General features: G+C 40.6%; 1 protein-coding gene across 2 annotated transcripts in view; it reads right to left on the bottom strand.

The window, feature by feature from the left end:
• Radx (RPA1 related single stranded DNA binding protein, X-linked) overlaps positions 1-16,721 on the bottom strand; it is a 75,051-nt gene extending 58,330 nt beyond the window's left edge. For both annotated transcript variants that reach the window (XM_075957661.1, XM_075957662.1), the window contains exons 1-3: positions 16,013-16,721; positions 6,020-6,162; positions 2,270-2,462 (exon numbers count right to left, since the gene is read on the bottom strand). In XM_075957661.1, the coding sequence (XP_075813776.1) occupies positions 2,270-2,462; positions 6,020-6,162; positions 16,013-16,655 (979 nt within the window). In that variant the 5' untranslated portion in view covers positions 16,656-16,721. The remainder of the gene's footprint in view (positions 1-2,269; positions 2,463-6,019; positions 6,163-16,012) is intronic.
• Between the last annotated feature and the right edge of the window lie 4,727 nt (positions 16,722-21,448).

Raw genomic sequence — 21,448 nt, 5'->3', positions numbered from 1 at the left:
GTGAGTACATCCCATGTTCCTCTTTTTGGGTCTGGCTTACCTCATTCAGGATGGCAATGGGTTTTTTATCCTACTGCATGTACTGGCTTTGGGGGAGCCTAGGCAGTTTGGATGCTCACCTTACTAGACCTGGATGGAGGTGGGTGGTCCTTGGACTTCCCACAGGGCAGGGAACCCTGATTGCTCTTTGGGCTGATGAGGAAGGGGGACTTGATAGGGGGAGGGAGAGGGAAATGGGAGGCGGTGGCGGGGAGGAGGCAGAAATCTTTAATAAATAAATTAATTAATTAAAAAAGAAATAAAGAGAAAAAATGTAGTTTTTTTAAAATTAAATAATAATAAAAAAAGGAAAAAGAGAAAAGGGGATGGGGGAGCGAGAGGGAAATGGCAGGAGGGGAGGACGTGGAAATTTTTAATTAAATAATAATAAAAAATGTAGTTTTTATTTTTTTCTACAGTAACTGTTTAGTGATGTGAAGGACTAAGTGTGTAAACTATTTAGGTAATAATTTTCTTCCTAGCAAGAGTTAAACTATGTCTACAAATGGTTAAGATTTTAATAAAGAATCATGTGTTTGTCTCAAATAGATCAATACTTTAGAATGTAACTAATAACATCTAAATTTCCAAAATTACAAGCATATCTAATAATTCCAAAATTTACTAAATGAATACCTCTAAGATATTTGGGGAAACTGGTTATCAAAACTGTGATTACAATACTAATTAGGGAAATATCTATGCTGGGTGTTGTGGCATACACATGTAATCCCAGCACGTGGGAAGCTGAAGCTGTTCTACTGATATGTTTTATGCCAGGATGGCCTGCACAGTAATTTCCATGAGAGATTGGATTTTAGAGTTAGACCTTGTTTTAAAAAATAACAAAAGTCCTTTCAGGATTATAAGAATTATCAATATTTGATTAATGAAAGGTTACATAATAATAATGTATTGAATTTGTTTCTTGATTTTTATAATTGCACTGTGATTGTGCAATAAAATGATTTTTTTTGCTTTTTTTTAAACAAGGGCTTGCCACAGAGCAAGGCTGGCCTTGAACATTATTTGCTCAAGTCTTTCTGCCTTATCCTCCCAAGAGATGGATTACAAGGGTGCATTAGCACAGATGTGTAGAATAATTTTGATCTTGAGAAATACATATTATTAGTAAATTGTTAAGCAAAGTTATGCAACGATGTATGATGGCTGTTACTATCTCCAAAATGAAAGTGTATAGAAAAAATCAAAGAGCAAAATAAAACTTAAAGATTATTTGATGAGTTCAGGTAATGTGGGAATTCTTTATAATATTCATTCAACTGTAATGTAATTTTGAAGTTATTTCAAAGTGAAAAGTTAATTTCACATGTGCAGAAACTACATGTTCTCTCTATTTCTGTTTTGTTTCATGTAATATAGTTACAAAAATATAATTTAAGAATTTATAAACTTTATCCTAATCTATTTGTCTTTTCCATGCTTCCCTGAGCTAAATACTGCCTCAGTGTATGGTATCTGCTTGAACTGTTTATTAATCTTACATATGCATCTGTATCGATAAAAATAAAAACTAGGTAGTTATATTTACATATTGTTAGTGTGTAATATCTTATAACAACTACTTTATATCATTTCACAATATCACTCATATACTTTCTAGATTTATATATGCTTATCCATTATATAAAAAAGTAAAGGCACTAAATGATAAAGTTAACAAGGGTCAGCAGGACGGTTTACTGGGTTAAAATCATTTGCTATATAAACCTAATGATTTGATTTTGATCCTCATATCACAAGGTGGATGGAAAGAGCAGACTCCTAAAGTTATCCTCTAATTTCTGTAAGTGCACGCCCTCCTCCCCCACAGAGAGAGGCTCACAAATATACACACATACACAACAATAAAAATATGTTTAACTTAATAAAATTCCTTTCAGCATAGTACTTAATAGTAACTATAGAATGTATTCAGGTGATTAACTAAATATTACACACCAAAAATGAACAAAATCAAATTTGAGCATATCCTAAATGGAGTTCATTCTTTGGTCAACAATAAATGCCTCAGATAATCTTTCTTAATAAGTGCACTAATTTATTGATCTGTGTATTAATTTACTAACTGCTTGAATTTTTATAAAGGAATTTAAGCTTGTCTGTTTCTAACAGCTTCAGTAATTTTTACAGACTTTTACCTGATATGACACTCTGCAAATTCATATAAGCAAGATAGCCATGATAGAACGATTAAGTGAATACTAACCTATTGTAGAAATGAGTTTCATCTGTGGATCCACAGGGTCAGGCTGTATTCTGAATGGGTGGCTCCTCTTCACAGTATAATCTTGAAGCAGAAGAATCAAGCCCACTTTCAAACTTTTATACCATTCTAGACACATAGAATTCCACATAATCACTGACACCATGCCAGAACTGTCAGCGACTTCCAAATAGTTCTAGGAAAAGAGCAAAAGCATATATACATTTGTGATTTTTATCTATATGAGTGACACATAAGGTATTATCGGTGGAAATTTATACTGACAGAAAAATAACACTTAAAATTTATTTTTTTATCCATAATGATTCAGTTGTTAACTCAGCTAAGATAGCTAAGTGAAAAAGCGAGGCTGCTGCAAGATACTGGAAGTCAGCAATATAGTACTGACTTACTGTGTGAAAACAATCGTCAAAGGCACAGAGCAAATCTTAGTTTTGATGAATTCCCATAATGCTTAACCCAGTGCCAGGCACAGAGTAACCACACAATACAGTTACCAAAAGGATTAGATACGTCTCAAACTGTGGAGATCTTCATAGCATTCTTCATCGTGTGCATGACTGAAGGACTTCCTATTCATTCATTTATCCTATAGCACTTCAGATAGACCATTGAGTAGACATAATCCCATCAATGCTCTGATGACATTAATTTACTTACACTGGTATCTTAGGGTTTTTTTTTATAAATTGCATGGGAGTTATTTCTGCTACACTATTTGACAGAAGGCAATACTATTGCCAGCATCGTTATTGTTTAATCTGGGAATGGTTGAATAAATATTCTGCAGCATGAAATATGTTCTCCGTTTGAAACTGTGAAGATGGACAACACCGGTAACGCCTAAAGAATAGCATCTCAAGCTTTCTCTAGCTTTTGCTTTTTAAATTTATTTTCAAATGATGCTTTATTCTAAGATCCTTTTTCTTACCAATGACAAATTTCAGCAATTCATTCTTTCAGTGATTAAATATGTATCAAGTCTGTATTATCCTCCAGATATTATGTTAGTCACTGAGTAGGATAAAAAGCTAAGTCAGACACTAGCTCTAATAATGGCTAAAATGGAGGACTTGGTATGATTCTAAACAGTTCAATCATTTACCAGTATTAAGAAATTGTATCCTCATATCAGCTCTGTAAGATATATATAATCAGCATCTCCATTTTGCTGATTAGAAAACTGAAGCGTTAAGAAGACAACTAATGCCATAAAAATCTGATACAACTGAGACTAGAAACCAGTTTATCTGCACACAAAGTTATATGACATACATAGTTGCATGCAATCTAACACATATACATATGTGTGTAATACATGATGGATATATGTATATGGGATTTAAATATAAAATTTTATGTATGACATACACACAACCCAGAGAGGGGATAATATTCATCATTTTAGCAGTGGATATTCTCAGTGGTACAATCTTGTATAATATTATTCTCTTAATATATCTTTCTATATTTTCTCTTAATTCCCTTCAACAAGTATACATGACTTTCACAAATCACAGTTAATAAAACACATAAACTAGCTCTTGATACATGAGCAACTATGGTGTAATACTAAGGTTTTTTTTTTTAAAAAAAGCAGAACATAAATATCAAGAAAATAGATATATGAGTATAGAAAACACAGAGCCAGGTTAGTAGAACAGTGTAGGAATGGATTGACAATTAGAAAGTTACAAGTAAGCCAGGCGTGGTGGCACATGCCTTTACTCCCAGTACTCAGGAGGCAGGGGCAGGCGGATGTCTGTGAGTTTGAGGCCAACCTGGTCTACAGAGTGAGTTTCAGAACAGCCAGGGCTATGCAGAGAAACCCTGTCTCAAAAAAACAAAAAAGAAAAACCAAAGAAAAACAAGCAAACAAAAAAAAAACAACTAAAAAAGAAAGAAAAAGAAAGTTCCTAGCAAATGATGAGCTGAAGAAAAGGCCAACTAATTGTATTGAGAAGAAAATGAAAGACAAGAAAAAGAAAACATCTTCAAGAAGAAATGTTCCAGGGATTTTTTTCCCTTACTAAATTGTTTTCCTTTAAAATTTTTTGACTAGAGGCTAGAGCCTGCTTACATGGTAGTGCAGAAAGCACAGAGAAGAAAAGATTAGACAAAGAAAACAGTGTGAAAGAGGCCAGCTGGATCAGGAATCTAAAGAACATTAACTACCTCTGTTTCATACTTAACAGATTTTTTTCCTTTGAAATACATTTTGAGGTGCTGGGAACGGAAATGAACCCATGGCCTTACATATACTAGGCAAGTTCTCTAACATTGAGCTATATGTCAAATTTCAAAGAACTTTTAATAGAAAAATCACAGAAAAAATATTTTGGCTTTCCACCCTCTATAATTAGTGATCCTAGAGAAGCTAAATAAGGAGAACCCAAAGAAAAACATATAGGCATCCTCCTGAATATTAACCTTCATCAGGCGATGAAAGGAGACAGAGACAGAGACCCAATTTGGAGCACCAGGCTGAAATCTCAAGGTCCAAATCAGGAGCAGAAGGAGAGAGAGTACGAGCATGGAACTCAGGACCAAGAGGGGTGCACCCACACACTGAGACAATGGGGATGTTCTATCGGGAACTCACCAAGGCCAGCAGGCCTGGGTCTGAAAAAGCCTGGGATAAAACCGGACTCGCTGAACATAGCGGACAATGAGGACTACTGAGAACTCAAGAACAATGGCAGTGGATTTTTGATCCTACTGCATGCACTGGCCTTGTGGGAGCCTAGGCAGTTTGGATGCTCACCTTACTAGACCTGGATGGAGGTGGGCGGTCCTTGGACTTCCCACAGGGCAGGAGACCCTGATAGCTCTATGAGCTGACAAGGGAGGGGAACTTGATTGGGGGAGGGGGAGGGAAATGGGAGGAAGTGGCGGGGAAGAGACAGAAATCTTTAATAAATAAATAAACGGGAAAATTAAAAATAAAAAATAAATTAAAAAAAAGAATTTCAATGAAGCGATTCCTAATGATATTCTGCTATACTCATAGATAGGTGCCTAGTCCCATTTACATCAGAGAGGTGTGATCTAGCAACTGATGGAAATAAATGCAGAGACCCACAGCTGAACAATAGAGAGAGCTGGGGGAACCATGCAGAAGGCGGGGGAGGAAGGACTGTAAGAGCCAGAGGGATCCAGGACACCATGAGAACGTGGCCCACAGAATCAACTGATCAGGGCTCATGGGGGCTCATAGAGACAGAAGCAGTAACACACAGCCTTCATATGTCTGAGCTAGGTCCTCTGCAAATGTTATGGTTATGTAGCTGGATGTTCTTGTGGGACTCCTAACAGCGAGAGTGGAGTTGTCTGTGACTCTTTTGCCTGCTCCTGAGAGCCTTTTTCTCCTACTGGGTTGCCTCTTCCAGTCTTGATATGAGGGGTGGTGCCCAGTCTTATTGTAATGTGTTAGGCCGTGTTTGGTTGAGATTTCCAGAGGCCTGCTCTTTTTTCTTCTGAGGGGAAACAGAGGAGGCGTGAGTGTAGCGAGACTGAGAAGAGTGGAGCAAGAGGAAACTGTGCTCAGGATGTCACATATGAGAGAAGAAGAAAAGGAAAAAATACTTTGAGGTAAAAACTCTGAGTGCACTTAAAGATATTAATTTCAACCTGTGAAATATTATTTAAAGGAATATATTTTGCCAATAGAGAAGTGTGCATGTTATAATCTAAAATTTAAATTAAGATATGTTATTTAAGCCTTACGTGTACCTGATATGGCTCAATCATCCTTCTGTTAGGTTTCCCATAGTATCGCAGTTTTGATTTATGCAGAATCCTCACAAGCAAGGCAGGAAAATCCTTTCTGCTACTCCAGGTCATTTCAAGGTGTGAGAGAGAGATTATCTTAATGTCTAGAATATAAAAAGATAAAAATTGTATTTATTGCATTATCATAGTTTCAAAGATCCATTTTAAGGCTAAAAAATGGTAGTCAGACAATATCTAATGCAACTCCTTCTTGCCAGCTAGGTCTTTTTAAAAATTTAAATTGGAGCCTATCTATATAGTTCTTCCATATAAACTCCATACAAAGAACAACTAAAATGTTATAAGACTTATCATATAGAATTAGATAAGCACTTACATAAAATAAAACAGTATTTCTTCTAATTTGCATTCTACCACACCTAACAATTTCATTACATTATGCAAACCTTGGATCTAAATTCATCTCTCGATATTTTCCTTTAATCAATATACTTATTTATCTTACAAAAGTCAAAAGTTGTGGCACTGGAAATGCAGTGGTTCCATTGGTGAAAGGCTTGCCTTACAAGTGCAAGGACCCGAGCTCAATCACTAAAACCCCATGTGAAAATGCCAGGCATACATTTGTAACATAGAGGAAAGCGGATTCCTGAGACCCATTCGCCAGCCAATCTGCCTAATTAGTGAGCTAAAAGCCAACAAGAAGCATTGTCTCTAAGGAGGTAGATAGTCTTCCTGGGGATGACAAAATGGAAGGCAAGGACTCCACACACGTGCCATGGTCCATATAAGCCTATGAGCTTACATTTCCATACAAAATATTAAAAAAAAAATAAAATATGTGCATGCATGGACACACACACATGCACGTGTGCAGAGGTGTTTTTTAAAGTACTGTCTAGGATGAAGTGGAACTCATGATCCTCCTGCCTCACCGATGCAGGTGCTCGATTGCAGGCATGCACCACCACTCGGAACAGATTAGAGAACTGTTGCTGACACATTCTGTATTGTCCTCACTTCCGCTTCATGCGCACACGGTCCACCTTCTCCGAACATCCCATATATGGCTCTGGTTTCTCACCTGCTCTTCCGTTTCTGTAATACTTTCCTCCTAGATATGTAAGGGACATCCTCCCTCCTCTCTCCAAATTGTGCTCAAGGCACTTTCTCAGCAATGTCCCTAACTACTCTACTGAAACCCACCCACATGTATTGCCCACCCACACTGTTTTCCCAGACAGCACTTATTATTTTCACATACACCATATAATTTTAACATTTTAACCCCTGGGTCTGAATGAGGGCAAAGACTGTTTAAAAGTTGTTCATCATCTTTAAGAATTAACTTTTAAATCAGATTTTAGTCTTCTAGCGTTAAAGGGGGTATCATCTCCAATTGTCTCTACATTTTGTTTTCACAGCCCACACAATTTTCAAAAAGAAATTTGCATCACAACCTCTATGTATTATACATTTATAACATATTTGTTGGAATATACTCCATTTCCATTTATATTTGCTAGTCATTATTTTATCAAGGAAGTAATACTTATAATTTAATTTTATTAAGTATAAATGTTATATTTTAAGTATTTCTATAACTCATGAAAGCCAAATTTGCAGTATATTAAGGCACTATAGATAGTTTTACTTTCAAATTCTCAAAATATTTTACTAGCACAGACTCAGAGGCCCTAATAGTTGATATGATGTAATTAAGCAATTTCCTTTCCAATACAGTCAAATTACAGAAAACTTTGAATTATCTACAGTGAATGTGGAGCAACCTTGAGTACGGCAAATGCATCTCCTTTATTTACAAACTAGAATGAATTAGAAAGATACGTGATTTTTAGTTAGCTATGTTTAGACATCACTTGGCCAGTCGACAGCCTTTCAAGATTGTCTTTTTAACTTAAAAACTTTATATAACATATTCTCAAATCTAAAACATAATTACAGGCAAATTATAGATAAGGAGCTATCCACGTAGATTCATTGCAACACATACGCTTCATTATCAAAAATGGATGAAAAGAACTTGGATATTCAATGCAATAAACAACAAAACGCTTATTCTCAAAATTTTAAGTCTCAAGACCTGTTAACATTCTTAAAAATTAATAAATATCTTTTCTTGGGGGGGGTTATATGTATCTATATAGCCCTGGATGGCCTGGAACTTGTTATGTAAACCAGGCTGATCTCAAGCTCAGAGATCCATTGCCTCTGCCTCCTGAGGGATTGGACGAAAGGCTTGAGTCACCATGCCTGGTCAATAAGATATTAAATATCTGGAAGAGCTTTTGTTTATGTGGGTTATACTGATTAGCTGATGTTTACACTATAAACTTAGAAATGAAGCAATCACGAATCAATTTAATAATAAACCTAAATATATTACTACAAACAACATTCTTTTGAAAAATGACTATTTTTTTCCAAAAAAAAAAATCAGGGCTGGGGACTATAGCTTAGTTTGCAGAGCACTGTCCTAGTATGCTTGAAGCCATGAATTCAATCCTCAGTTCTGACAAAAAGAAAAAAAAATCAACATTTGGAATGACTAGGAATTTAGCTCAGTAGTACAGCACCTTCCTAGAATGCATAAGGCAGGTCCTAGATTCAGCTCCCAACATCACACACACAAAAAGCAAAAAAATTGCAGTGAGAAAGTGATATTATTTTACATTAGTATGAATCACTTTAGCTTAATAGAAAATAGCTTCTTGGGGCAGGAGAGATGTCTCATCAGTTAAAAGCACTGGTTGATTTTTCAGAGGACGGAGGTTCAAGTCCCACCACCCGCAGGTACCACCCAATCGTTTGTAACTTCAATTCCAGGGGATCTCTCACCTTCCTCTGGCCTCTGTAGGCAGCAGACAATCATGTTTTACACAGATACATAAGTAATCAAAATGCTCATGCTCGTATTTGTATGTAATAATATCTGACTTCTGGACTCGACACTTACGCACGCATATGTTGAGAACACTTTCTCACCCATTCACATATGCCCTCACATATATGAATCATAACAGTATCCTTCTTAGGAAAGGATAACAAACATGAAACAAAACTGATATTAAAGACTGGAAAAAAGATATATTGGTTTAGTGATGTTAAAAGTGTGATTTCTTCTCAAGGTCCAAATCAGGAGCAGAATGAGAGGGAGCACGAGCAAGGAACTCAGGACCACGAGGGGTGCACCCACACACTGAGACAATGGGGATGTTCTATCGGGAAATCACCAAGGCCAGCTGGCCTAGGTCTGAAAAAGCATGGGATAAACCCGGACTAGCTGAACATAGCGGACAATGAGGAATACTGAGATCTCAAGAACAATCGCAGTGGGTTTTTTGATCCTACTGCACGTACTGGCTTTGTGGGAGCCTAGGCAGTTTGGATGCTAACCCTAGGAGACCTGGATAGAGGTGGGCAGTCCTTGGGCTTCCCACAGGTCAGGGAACCCTGATTGCTCTTCGAGCAGATGAGGGAGGGGGACTTGATCGGGGGAGGGGGAGGGAAATGGGAGGCGATTGCGGGGAGGAGGCAGAAATCCTTAATAAATAAATAAATTAAAAAAATAAAAGTGTGATTTCTGCTGGATACTTATCACCACCAGGGAACTTGATAGAAACACAAACTCTGAAGGACTCTACGGCAAGCCCAATGAATCAGAAACTTATGGTGAGACTCAGGAATCTGTATTTTAAAATACATTTGAGGGGCTGGAAAGATAGCTCACTAAGAAAATTGCTTGTCTTACAAACATGAGGACTTGTGTTTGACGCCCAGAAATACCCACATTAAAAAAGAAACATGCATGGTAATATATCTCAGCACGGTAGAGACAGAAGCAGAGCGATCCATCTGTTTTGGTGGGCAACTAGCAAGCAGCAAGCCAGTGACAGGTGTTTCAAAAATAAATTGGTGGGTGGCATTTAAAGAATTGCCGCGGGAGCTCCTTCAGCCAATAGATGCTGAGATACCAGCCCATTGGGGCGTGGTCTCTCCCTCCCTCCTTCCCTCCCTCCCTCCCTCCCTCCCTCCCTCCCTCCCTCCCTCCCTCCCTCCCTCTCTCTCTAAAAAAGCAGCAACTGCCCTCCAGTCACTCTCTAGCTTCCAGCTCTGCTTTGGCTCCTTCTCCGATTGCCTCCAAGTGGCTCCAAGCTGCTCCTTTCCTGATCGAGCAGAGGGCTGTTGTCTGCTTTTTTAAAGAGAGAGAGACCACGCCACAATGGGCGGGTATCTCAACAGCTATTGGCTGAAGGAGTGGAAGGAGCTCCTGCAACAAAGAATGAAGTCCCATGTTGTCCTCTGACCTCCAAACACACATGTGCACATATGCAATTGTATTAACACAAATGCACACACACACACATCAAAAAAAAGAACCTTTGAGGTGTGAGTAGACTACTCACATTCATAAGTATTACCCTAACTGCCACCAAAATGGTAACCACCATTACCAGAATGAATAAAACTTGAGGCAACAAGAACTATGCAGGAAAATTATCATACTGGTAGGATAACATTCATCAATACGATATTAACCAGCTAATATTGTTAATAATACAGTTAATAATATGTGTGCACATATTGTGGGGATCCAGCTCTATCACTCTGCCTTACTCCTTTAAGACAAGGAGGGTCTCTCACTCCTGTCTCAAACACCAAGCTTTTTATTTAATGTGGATGCTGTAATCTCAAGGCTTTGCATGCATGAGACCTCACTGCTCTCCTGCTCCTACCTACTAAGCCAAATCTTCAGCCTCAAATTCTTTAGGACTAAAATTGTCATCATAGAAGCTTCACTCAGTGACTGATGGAAGCAGATACAGAGATCCATAGCTAACCAATGGACCAAGCTTCCAAAGTCCAGTTCAAGAGACGGAGAAGCAATAATATGAGCAGAGGGGTCAAGACCTATGATTGGGATACCCACAGAAACTGAGCTAGTGGGAGCTCATGGACCCTGGGCTGACAGCTAGGGAATCTGTAAAGGTCCGAACTAGGCCCTCTGAATGTGGGTGACAGCAGAGTGGTTTGGTGTGGGACCACTGGCAATGGGATCGGGACTTATCCCCAGTGCATGAGCTGCTTTTTTATTTGTGGAGTCCATTCCCCATGGAGGGACACCTTGCTCAGCCTAGATACAGGGGTGGGGGAGGGCCTTGGTCCTGCCTCAACTTGATGTGACAGATTTTGTTGATTCCCCCAAGGGATGCTTTATTCTCTCTTCAGGAGTGGATGGAAGGTGGGCTGGGGGAAGGTGAGAGGAGTGGGAGAGAGGGGAGGGAGAGAGGGAACGGAGGGGGAACAGGGATTGTTATGTAAAATAAAAAAGATTGTCCTAAAAATTAAAAAAAAAATAAAAAATAATAAATCGCCGTTAATCACAATAGTTTGAAAAAAGAGTAAAGTGTGCTGTAAATACTATCAGTACAGCCAGGTCTGGTGATGCAGACTTATGATTTCAGTTTGTTGAGTCTAGGGCAGAAAGACAGCCTGCTTGGGTTATAGAGTGAGTTGAAGACAAATCTAAACAACTAAGTCAGACCCTACCTCAAAATAAAAAATAAGAACTAAAGCTATATTTCAAAGTATAGTTGTTAATATTCAGGAGGATGCCTATATGTTTTTCTTTGGGTTCTCCTTATTTAGCTTCTCTAGGATCGAATATTAACCTTCAGCAAGCGATGAAAGGAGACAGAGACAGAGACCCAAACTGGAGCACAGGACTGAAATCTCAAGGTCCAAATCAGGAGCAGAAGGAGAGAGAGCATGAGCAAGGAACTCAGGACCGTGAGGGGTGCACCCACACACTGAGACAATGGGGATGTTCTATCGGGAACTCACCAAGGCCAGCTGGCCTGGGTCTGGAAAAGCCTGGGATAAATCCGGACTCGCTGAACATAGCGGACAATGAGGACTACTGACAATGGGTTTCTGATCCTACTGCACGTACTGGCTTTGTGGGAGCCTAGGCAGTTTGGATGCTCAACTTACTAGACCTGGATGGAGGTGGGGGTTCCTTGGACTTCCCACAGAACAGGGAACCCTGATTGCTTTTCGGGCTGGGGGGGGACTTAATTGGGGGAGGGGGAGGGAAATGGGAGGCGGTGGCGGGGAAGAGACAGAAATCTTTAATAAATAAATAAATTAAAAAAATAAAAAAATAAAATACAAAATGGAAAAAAAACAAAGTATAGTTGTTGCAGAGCATGGGCAAGGTTCAATTTCAATCTCTAGCAAAACATGCACATGCAAGTGCGCGCACACACGTGCGCAGACACACACACACACAGACAGAGACAGAGAAAAGAAAGAGAGAAAGAAAGGATGAGAAAGAAAGAAAGAAAAGAAAGAAAGAAGGAAAGCCAGATTTGGTGGTATACACTCTTAAGCCCAGTACTCAGGAGGCTAGGGGAAGAACAGAGGTTCCACGCCAGCATGTGCTGTAGGCCATCTCAAAAATAAAATAAAATAATCCCTGCTTTGTCTAAGTCCTGTGGTAATACTCAGACCCAGCAATTTACATACTGTCTAGGGCTGTTTTCACTATACAATGGTAAAAGTCAGTAGTTTTCTCCAGAATTTGGAGAGAATGCTCAGCAATTAAAAGTATTTATTGCCCTTGCAGAGGACACGTCTTCAGCATCCACATTGTCCATAATCATCTCTAACTCTGGTTTCAGGGCATCTAACACCTGGCCTCCTTGAGCACCAGGTGCACACATACACTGTGCATATCCATGCATGTCGGCAAAGCACTCATACACACGTAATAAAAATTAATAAATAAGAAAAGATAAGATAAGCAACAAAAAGTGGGGCATAACGGTACACAAGCTTGTGATCTCAAAGACCGCAGAACTATGAATTCCAGGCAAGCCTGGACTGTAAGGTAAAACCTTGTCTCCAAAATCTCGAGAAAAAGCAAGCAAGATGACTCAGTGGGTAGAGGTGCTTCCCATCCCGCACCCATGGTGGAAGGAGAGAGCTGACACCCTAAAGGTGTCCTATGACCTAAACACATTCACAGTGACATTGAGGTACTCCTGTGTTCTCTGCCCTGCCTCCCCCATACTCACAAATGAATAAATAAATACGTGTAAAAAATTAAAACTACAAAAACAAAACAAACAAAACTTGGTATGTCACAGGGTCTGTAGTCCCAGCACTTGGAAGCTAGAGTCAGGAGCTAAGAAGTTCAAGGCCAGCCTGAGGTATAAGAATTTGCCTCAAAAGAATAATTTTTTTTAAAAAAAAAATCAATAGAAAATAGGAAAAGGACATTTGCAAGGTTGCGGTGTGAGCTTCCACTTTTCAAGTAGAGTGTAAACAAAGAATGGGCAAGACAGAAGCTTTTCGGGGGCCTGAAGTTTTCTAGATCTTAATGGACCCGAGTGTGACCAAATAACCATGCAGAAGTGTATGACTTCTATAACCCTTCTCATGTTACTGTGTGAAGCTAAGTTACTAAAAAGAGTCAAAGGCACAGAACATGAGCAAGTTTACAGAAAAGTGTCAGGACACCACAAAAATAAACTGCAGCATAAAACACACACAAACAATACCTATTTAGCAAAGAAATCCAGTAAATGAATAATAAAAAGACAAGCTTGGTGTGTGGCTCAGCTGTAGTGCCCGTGCCCTTCCTCTGGGGCACACTGGAAACCTCAGGCTCAGTTCCTAACTCTAGAAAGAAAATAGGACAAAGCCAAAAGACACTGTTTTAGAATAGAAAGATATGGGGAAATGGAAACTCATATATGTTTGTTCAATTAAAATTACTACAGATTTCTAGAAAACAATTTATCAATACTCAAAGAATTAAAAACAAAGCCCTACTGCTTGTACTGGCTTTGGGGGAACCTATTCTCTTTAGATGAATACCTTGCTCAGTCTAGATATAGTAGGGAGAGCCTTGGACCTCCCCCAAAGCAATGTGCCTTACCCACTCTGAGGAGTGGATGGGGCAAGGTGGGATGAAGGGGTGGGAGGGTATGTGGAAGGAATGGGAGGAGGGGAGGGAGTAGGAACTGGGATTGGTATGCATAATGAAAAAAGATAATGTTTTCTTTAAAATTTAAAAAACCCTCAGATATTCTTTAACTCTGGGAATCCATCCTTTCAACAATTCTAAACACAAAGAAAACTTACACATCTTACTTGTATTTGTCACTTTTTTTTACAATACTGAGAAAGTTTAAAATAATAAATTACTCAATTACCTGGGTACAATTATAGAAGTTATCATATTTCTATAGTGTGTCATATTATATTTATAGAAATACCCCCAGAGGTGCCTGAAATGCATTATGTGGAAATATCACATAATTAATTTTATGTTTTCAAAAATGTACACCAAATTCTTAAGCTTGCAGTTTTGATAGGAATGCTGAAAGCACACACAGGGCAAAAATGCATTTCACTGCATTCCAAAGTTTATGAATTCGAATTTCAAACACACAGAGAACCTGAGGTCCTGATTTTACTCACTTCCTAGATTTTACTACCATGGTTTTAATAGACTTGGACCTCTCAATTTTAACACAATATGTTTTAAAATACACAGTTTAAATTTTTTAACAAGTGGACATTGCTGTTTTAAATAAAATATCACTTTGATATCTACTGGATATGACTATCTTAAGAACTGAAATCAAATATACTTTCACATATTATTTATAGACATAATATATAATTATTAGCCCTCTTTAAATTCTGAATCAATTGTCCTCCTATAAATTAAATTGTAAAATTATAAATGAACATTTATACCACAGCAATCACTGACTACAAATTTCTATTAACATTTTCTTTTCTCAAGTAGATATGACTATAAATGCATATTTCTGAGGCAGTTATCTTCTAATGCTCAAATTTGTTACTATTGCTTGCCATAGTAAGATGCCCCATGACAAAAGAGAGTGGGGCTGAGCAAAGTGGCTCACTGGTACCTGCTTAGCATGCAGGAAATCCTGGTTGGATCCTCAGGTATAATCAAGTACTCCTGGTAATCCCAGAATTTGAGAGACAGAGGTAGGAGGAACAGATTTGGCTTAGCCTGGATATATTAGACTCTGCCTCCACAAACAAAAAATATCTAAAACCAGTAAATAGAGAAGATTATAGACTTGTAATTTCTTTTGCCTCTACCCATTTTCTTATATGTTTAGCCTGTCGTGTCATCATCTGCCTTAACTTTAGGTGCTAATACACAAAGATTTTAAAAGGGCATTTATTGAAGACAAACTGCCACTTTCAGGGTAATTTCCTATTTCTGATACAGGAAATATGAACTTCCTATATCAAGAAAAAGGATCATTTGAAGCCTTTCTAAAATCATCACACCTTCTAAGTAATATTTGTATGACTTTTACACTCAATGACATAAACATGGTGTCCTACTTAATGTTAATTATCACATCACAGAACATCTTTGAACAAATATTCAATGTTAAAATATACAATGCTGCACGCATGGCTTTTACGTAAAATCCAAGTCAATATATTCTTCAACTTATATATTGCTCACAGCTGAAATGGGACTGCAACTAAGATTAATTCAAACCAAATATAAATATTGAACACAAAAGGAGCACTGAGAACCACGTCCTCAATCTTTCTGCCAAACTACATTTAAACCACACTCAGGTATTCCAAGAACAGTACTCTGGAAGCAAACTAAGAACCAAACACTCAGCATCAACTTAAGACTGTTTATCCCTCTTTGCTTAGAACGAACAAGGAAAAACATTTTTTTTTCCTGTTAGCCCAAGCTTCCAAACACTTTAACTGTTTTTGTTGTTGCTCTTTATTTTTGAGACATGGTGCCTCTCTAGGTCTGAGTTCACCCTGGAATTTGCTCCCAATTCTCTTGCCTCAGCCTCCCCAACTGGGGAGTCTTCTGGGAGTGAACCACCATGCCAGGCTCCGAAAATTTTTAAAAAACCTGCCCCATTTCCTCCGACTACTTACTGTTAAAGTTGAATTCTTCAGGATGCTTGTTGGTCTTCCAGATATCTCCGTAGGGATCCTCGTTGTTCCATAGAGCCATGTAGTGGCTCCTGCCGCCTCTCAGGGGCCTCTCTGGCTTTTCCTCCTGCACTCTATTTCTAAATGGAGTTTCTACACAAACGACATCTGGGGTCTCCCCACAGTGGACCTTATCTATGCACAGGATTCCCTGGCCCAATCTTTTCTCGTTGTAAAGACACGAAACTCTGAAAATTCTCACTTCTATGCCAACTTTTAGAATATTCTGATAAACGAGAAAGTTTAAGCTGGGGTCTAAGTAACACTTCTCCTGGAACACCCCGTCCGAGATCGTCACATCATAGCAGTAAAGGGGAAGCTTGGGCACCATGTCCCGTGGCTCATCCTCTAAAAGGTATCTTTGGATGGCCAGTACAGTGACAGGCACCACATCGCTAAGGGTGACACACTGTCTAGGGGATCCGGTTATTTGCTCAATAACCTTTTGGATCCAGGACTTGTACCTTTGGCTACCGGCCCTACGAATCACTACTCCTGGAACCCTCGGCTGATTTCTTTCGGGGTGCGGCCAGTAGAGGCCAGCGTGGGAGGGTCCAGCCTCCGGCTGACCCGACTCACCCGACATTACGAGATAACCGCGAACTCTTCCCTCTCTGAAAAGCTTATTTTCCCCGTCCAAAGCCAGAGAAAAGCCGCGCGCTCCTAACCGAAGCGCCAAGCCGTCTGAGAGGATTGGTCCGGTCCCGCCCAGGGGCGAGATTCAGACGATTCCACGCCTGCGCAGCAGCTTTCCCGCCTCTGCGTGGAGCCCCTGTTTGAGACTTTGAGACAAAGTTTCTAAAGAGAGCACGAGAGAAGTACGTGGCCTAGCTTGGCTCGTTGGACTCCCCCAGCCCATCGAGTTCCATCTTGGGGAGGGGAGGCCGGAGACTGAGAGGAGAGAAGCCGGGTTGTCGAGCTTTCTAAAGTCCAGCGGCGCGGCGCGCGGCGAGGAGGAGCGAGGAGGAGCGAGACTGAGAGGAAAGAAGCCCGGCTGTCGAGGTTTCTAAAGTCCAGCGGCGCGGCGGCTCGGAGGAGCGAGACTGAGAGGAGAGAAGCCCGGCAGTCGAGGTTTCTAAAGTCCAGCGGCGCGGCGCGCGGCGTGGAGGAGCGAGACTGAGGGGAGAGAAGCCCGGCTGTCGAGGTTTCTAAAGTCCAGCGGCGCTGCGGCTCGGAGGAGCGAGGAGCGCTGCTGGTTCCCCTGAGAGAAGAGGTAGTGCAGGTGGGGGGTTGGGAGCGTGGAGGTGTGGGGGGGGGTTGGAGAGGTGGAGGGGTGGGGCGTTGGGGGATGATGGGTGGGCAGCGTGGAGGAGTGGGGGATGGTGGGTGGGCAGCGTGGAGGAGTGGGGGATGGTGGGTGGGCAGCGTGGAGGAGTGGGGGATGGGGGGTGGGCAGCGTGGAGGAGTGGGGGATGGTGGGTGGGCAGCGTGGAGGAGTGGGGGATGGGGGGTGGGCAGCGTGGAGGAGTGGGGGATGGGGGGTGGGGAGATAGAGGGGGGGTGTAGGAAGTGGCAAAAGTGAGGCTCTAGGAGTCCTAAAACAGGGCTTACTTGGGCCCGCAAAAGACCGTAATTTATCATGTTCATGTGTATTTACGAAGTTAGTGCCTTGTGGTTAAGAAATAGCTTCTTAAATTTAAACATGTTAAATTAGTAAATATACCGAACATGTTAATTTTGCTCTGCATAGTATGATCATAATCATATGATATATGCACAGCCTTCAGGGAAGTTGCTGGCACAAAAGACTTACGTAAAATATTAGCTGTTATTGTTATTAGTACTATCATAATTATCTGGAGTAGCTCCCTGAATGCAGGGTGGGTGAATTAGTAAGTGCAAAATTTAAGAATGTAGAATTAAAAAAAAAAAAAGGAAAAAAAAAAGAATGTAGAATTGAAGCCGGGCGGCGGTGGTTCACGCCTTTAATCCCAGTACTCGGGAGGCAGAGGCAGGTGGATCTCTGTGAGTTCGAGGCCAGCCTGGTCTACAAGAGCTAGTTCCAGGACAGGAACCAAAAAGCTAGGGAGAAACCCTGTCTCGAAAAATCAAAAAAAAAAAAAAAACAAAACAAAACAAAACAAAAAAAAAACAAAAAACAAAAAAAACCCCAAAAAACAAAAAACAAGAATGTAGAATTGGCTTGCTAAAGATCTATCTTCAGATTATACTTTTTTTGTTGTTGTTGTTTGTAACATCCTGTGCGCTGCTTTCTACTTAGGTGAGCTGTAAGTTACTTTTTCTTGGGGAGATGACACCAGCGACTGCAAGTCCATGCTATCAATCACATGCAATGAGTTGTCGGGGCTTTCTTATAGGCACATGGGTAACCCCAAAACAGTTCCATTGTGGAAAAAAAGCACAAGCTTTCAAAACCTTTTATGGAACTGGAACAGGAGAATATGCACTGAAGGTGGGAGGCAGGTGGGAGGGAGGGCTTGCCTAGTGAGAGTCCAGTGATACCCTCACCCACTTCTCCTGTGTGGGCACAGCAAGCCTGACCTGAGGATCTATGGGGGCCGGCGGCTCATAATGCTCTGACCTAAAGACAGAGGAAGCCATGCCATGCTCAGAGGACCGTGTTCTATACCGTAAGTCTTATGCAGCTCTGATGGGGCCTCCCTCACTAATGTCAGGAAGATCTCTGCTGCCCCCAAACCAATGTGGGACGAAGGAGGTCCTCCTGCTGCCCCTATCGGGTCTCACAAGATCCTGCTGAGTTAGGTCTTGGGGGAAAAAATGAAACCGGAAATTTACTTCTATAGCAGGACAGAGCCTGGTCCTGTGCCTGTCGTTCTGTGATGACTGTTCCTGCACAGTGGTCAAGCCTTCAAAACTAGAGCAACACTGGCCTTACAGAAGGTTTCAAAATTCCAAACCCCTGAAACAACCTTTGTGAGACCTCTGGGCCTTTTTCTATAAAGTAAGTTCATGGACCTCAAATTTATCTTATTGCCTGCCTGGAAAGCCCCCCTTATGTGTTTTAGAACTGAGGATCATCATGGGTGTCCCTGGCAATGCTGGTGACTGAAGGCAGGGGAACACCCGAGCCTCCCTCATACTGCCTTTTCCTGTTCTTTACTCCTAAGTTAGACTTTTTAAAATGCATTTTTAAAAATATAATACCTAGTGCAACATACTGAAAGGAAGCACAGTTTCAAAAACTGTATTTCTTAAATACAAAGCATATTTCAAAGATAATTGTAAAGTGAGAATATTGAGCAGAATAATGTAGCACGATTAATAGAAACCCAGAGACAGATACTGGAGTTCAACCTGAAGGTCAGAAAAGCAAAACAGCTAACCACTGACTCTTACCTTGTCCTCAGTTCAAAATGGTGATCCTGCCTCCAGGAATCTTCACATTGAGAATATAACTGAGAGCCGTCTCCTCCCATCTTATACTCCTATTTAGGGCTGGGATTAAAGGCATGTACCACTATCACCCAGTTTCTATGGCGAACTAGTGTGGCTACTGGGATTAAAGGTGTGTGTCACCACTGCCTGGTCTGTAAGGCTGAGCAGTGGGGCTGTTTACTCTCTGATCTTCAGGCAAGCTTTATTAAAAATACAAATGAAATATCACTACAGTATAGTCAGAATTAAACATACAATATTTATTAAGTATGCTATCATATACAAAATGTATTAACTTTTTAAATAACATATATTTTAAAAATTTTTCTGTTTCCCATTTTTAAATTTTATTTTTTTAAACAATCTTTTTAAATTTTACATCACCAATCCCAATACCTCTCCCTCCTCACCTCCTACTACACCCACCTTCTCCACACCCCACTCCCCATCCATTCCTCAGCAAGGGTAAAGCCTCCAATGGGAAGTCAACACAGTCTGGCACATCACTTTGAGGCAGGAACAAGGCCCTCCCCCACGCCTGTATCAAGGTAGAGTAAGGTATCCCTCCATAGGGAATGGGCTTCAATAAGACAGTTCAAGCACTAAGGATAAATACCACCAGTGGCCCCACAAACTGCCCAAGCCACACAACTGACACCCACATTCAGAGTGTCTAGTTTGGTCCTTTGTAGGCTCCCTAGCATGTCAATCTGGGCAGTGAACTCCCACTAGCTCAGGTCAGCTGGTTTTGTGGGTATCCCCAGCAGTGGCAGTTATATTTTGTTTTTTTTTTTTTTTTTGCTTTTTTTTATATTAACCAATTTATTTTTTTCCTTTTTTTCCTTTTTCTTTTTTGGATTTTCTTTTTTTTTAAAATTTATTTATTTATTAAGGATTTCTGCCTCCGCCCGGCCACCGCCTCCCATTTCCTTCCGCCTCCCCCAATCAAGTCCCCCTCCCTCATCAGCTCAAAGAGCAATCAGGGTTCCCTGACCTGTGGGAAGTCCAAGGAACCCCCACCTCCATCCAGGTCTAGTAAGGTGAGCATCCAAACTGCCTAGGCTCCCACAAAGCCAGTACGTGCAGTAGGATCAAAAACCCATTGCCATTGTTCTTGAGTTCTCAGTAGTCCTCATTATCCGCTATGTTCAGCGAGTCCGGTTTTATCCCATGCTTTTTCAGACCCAGGCCAGCTGGTCTTGGTGAGTTCCCGATAGAACATCCCCATTGTCTCAGTGTGTGGGTGCACCCCTTGCTGTCCTGAGTTCCTTGCTCATGCTCTCTCTCCTTCTGCTCCTGATTTGGACCTTGCGATTTCAGTCCTGTGCTCCAATTTGGGTCTCTGTCTCTGTCTCCTTTCATCGCTTGCTGAAGGTTAATATTCGATCCTAGAGAAGCTAAATAAGGAGAACCCAAAGAAAAACATATAGGCATCCTCCTGAATATTAACAACTATACTTTGAAATATAGCTTTAGTTCTTATTTTTTATTTTGAGGTAGGGTCTGACTTAGTTGTTTAGATTTGTCTTCAACTCACTCTATAATCCAAGCAGGCTGTCTTTCTGCCCTAGACTCAACAAACTGAAATCATAAGTCTGCATCACCAGACCTGGCTGTACTGATAGTATTTACAGCACACTTTACTCTTTTTTCAAACTATTGTGATTAACGGCGATTTATTATTTTTTATTTTTTTTAATTTTTAGGACAATCTTTTTTATTTTACATAACAATCCCTGTTCCCCCTCCGTTCCCTCTCTCCCTCCCCTCTCTCCCACTCCTCTCACCTTCCCCCAGCCCACCTTCCATCCACTCCTGAAGAGAGAATAAAGCATCCCTTGGGGGAGGTCAACAAAATCTGTCACATCAAGTTGAGGCAGGACCAAGGCCCTCCCCCACCCCTGTATCTAGGCTGAGCAAGGTGTCCCTCCATGGGGAATGGACTCCACAAATAAAAAAGCAGCCCATGCACTGGGGATAAGTCCCGATCCCATTGCCAGTGGTCCCACACCAAACCACTCT

Source organism: Microtus pennsylvanicus, chromosome X (assembly GCF_037038515.1).
Source record: "Microtus pennsylvanicus isolate mMicPen1 chromosome X, mMicPen1.hap1, whole genome shotgun sequence".
NCBI classification, from domain to species: Eukaryota; Metazoa; Chordata; class Mammalia; order Rodentia; family Cricetidae; genus Microtus; species Microtus pennsylvanicus.
The sequence above is the reverse complement of the archived record's forward strand: the minus strand, read 5'-3'. Positions and strand labels throughout refer to the sequence as shown.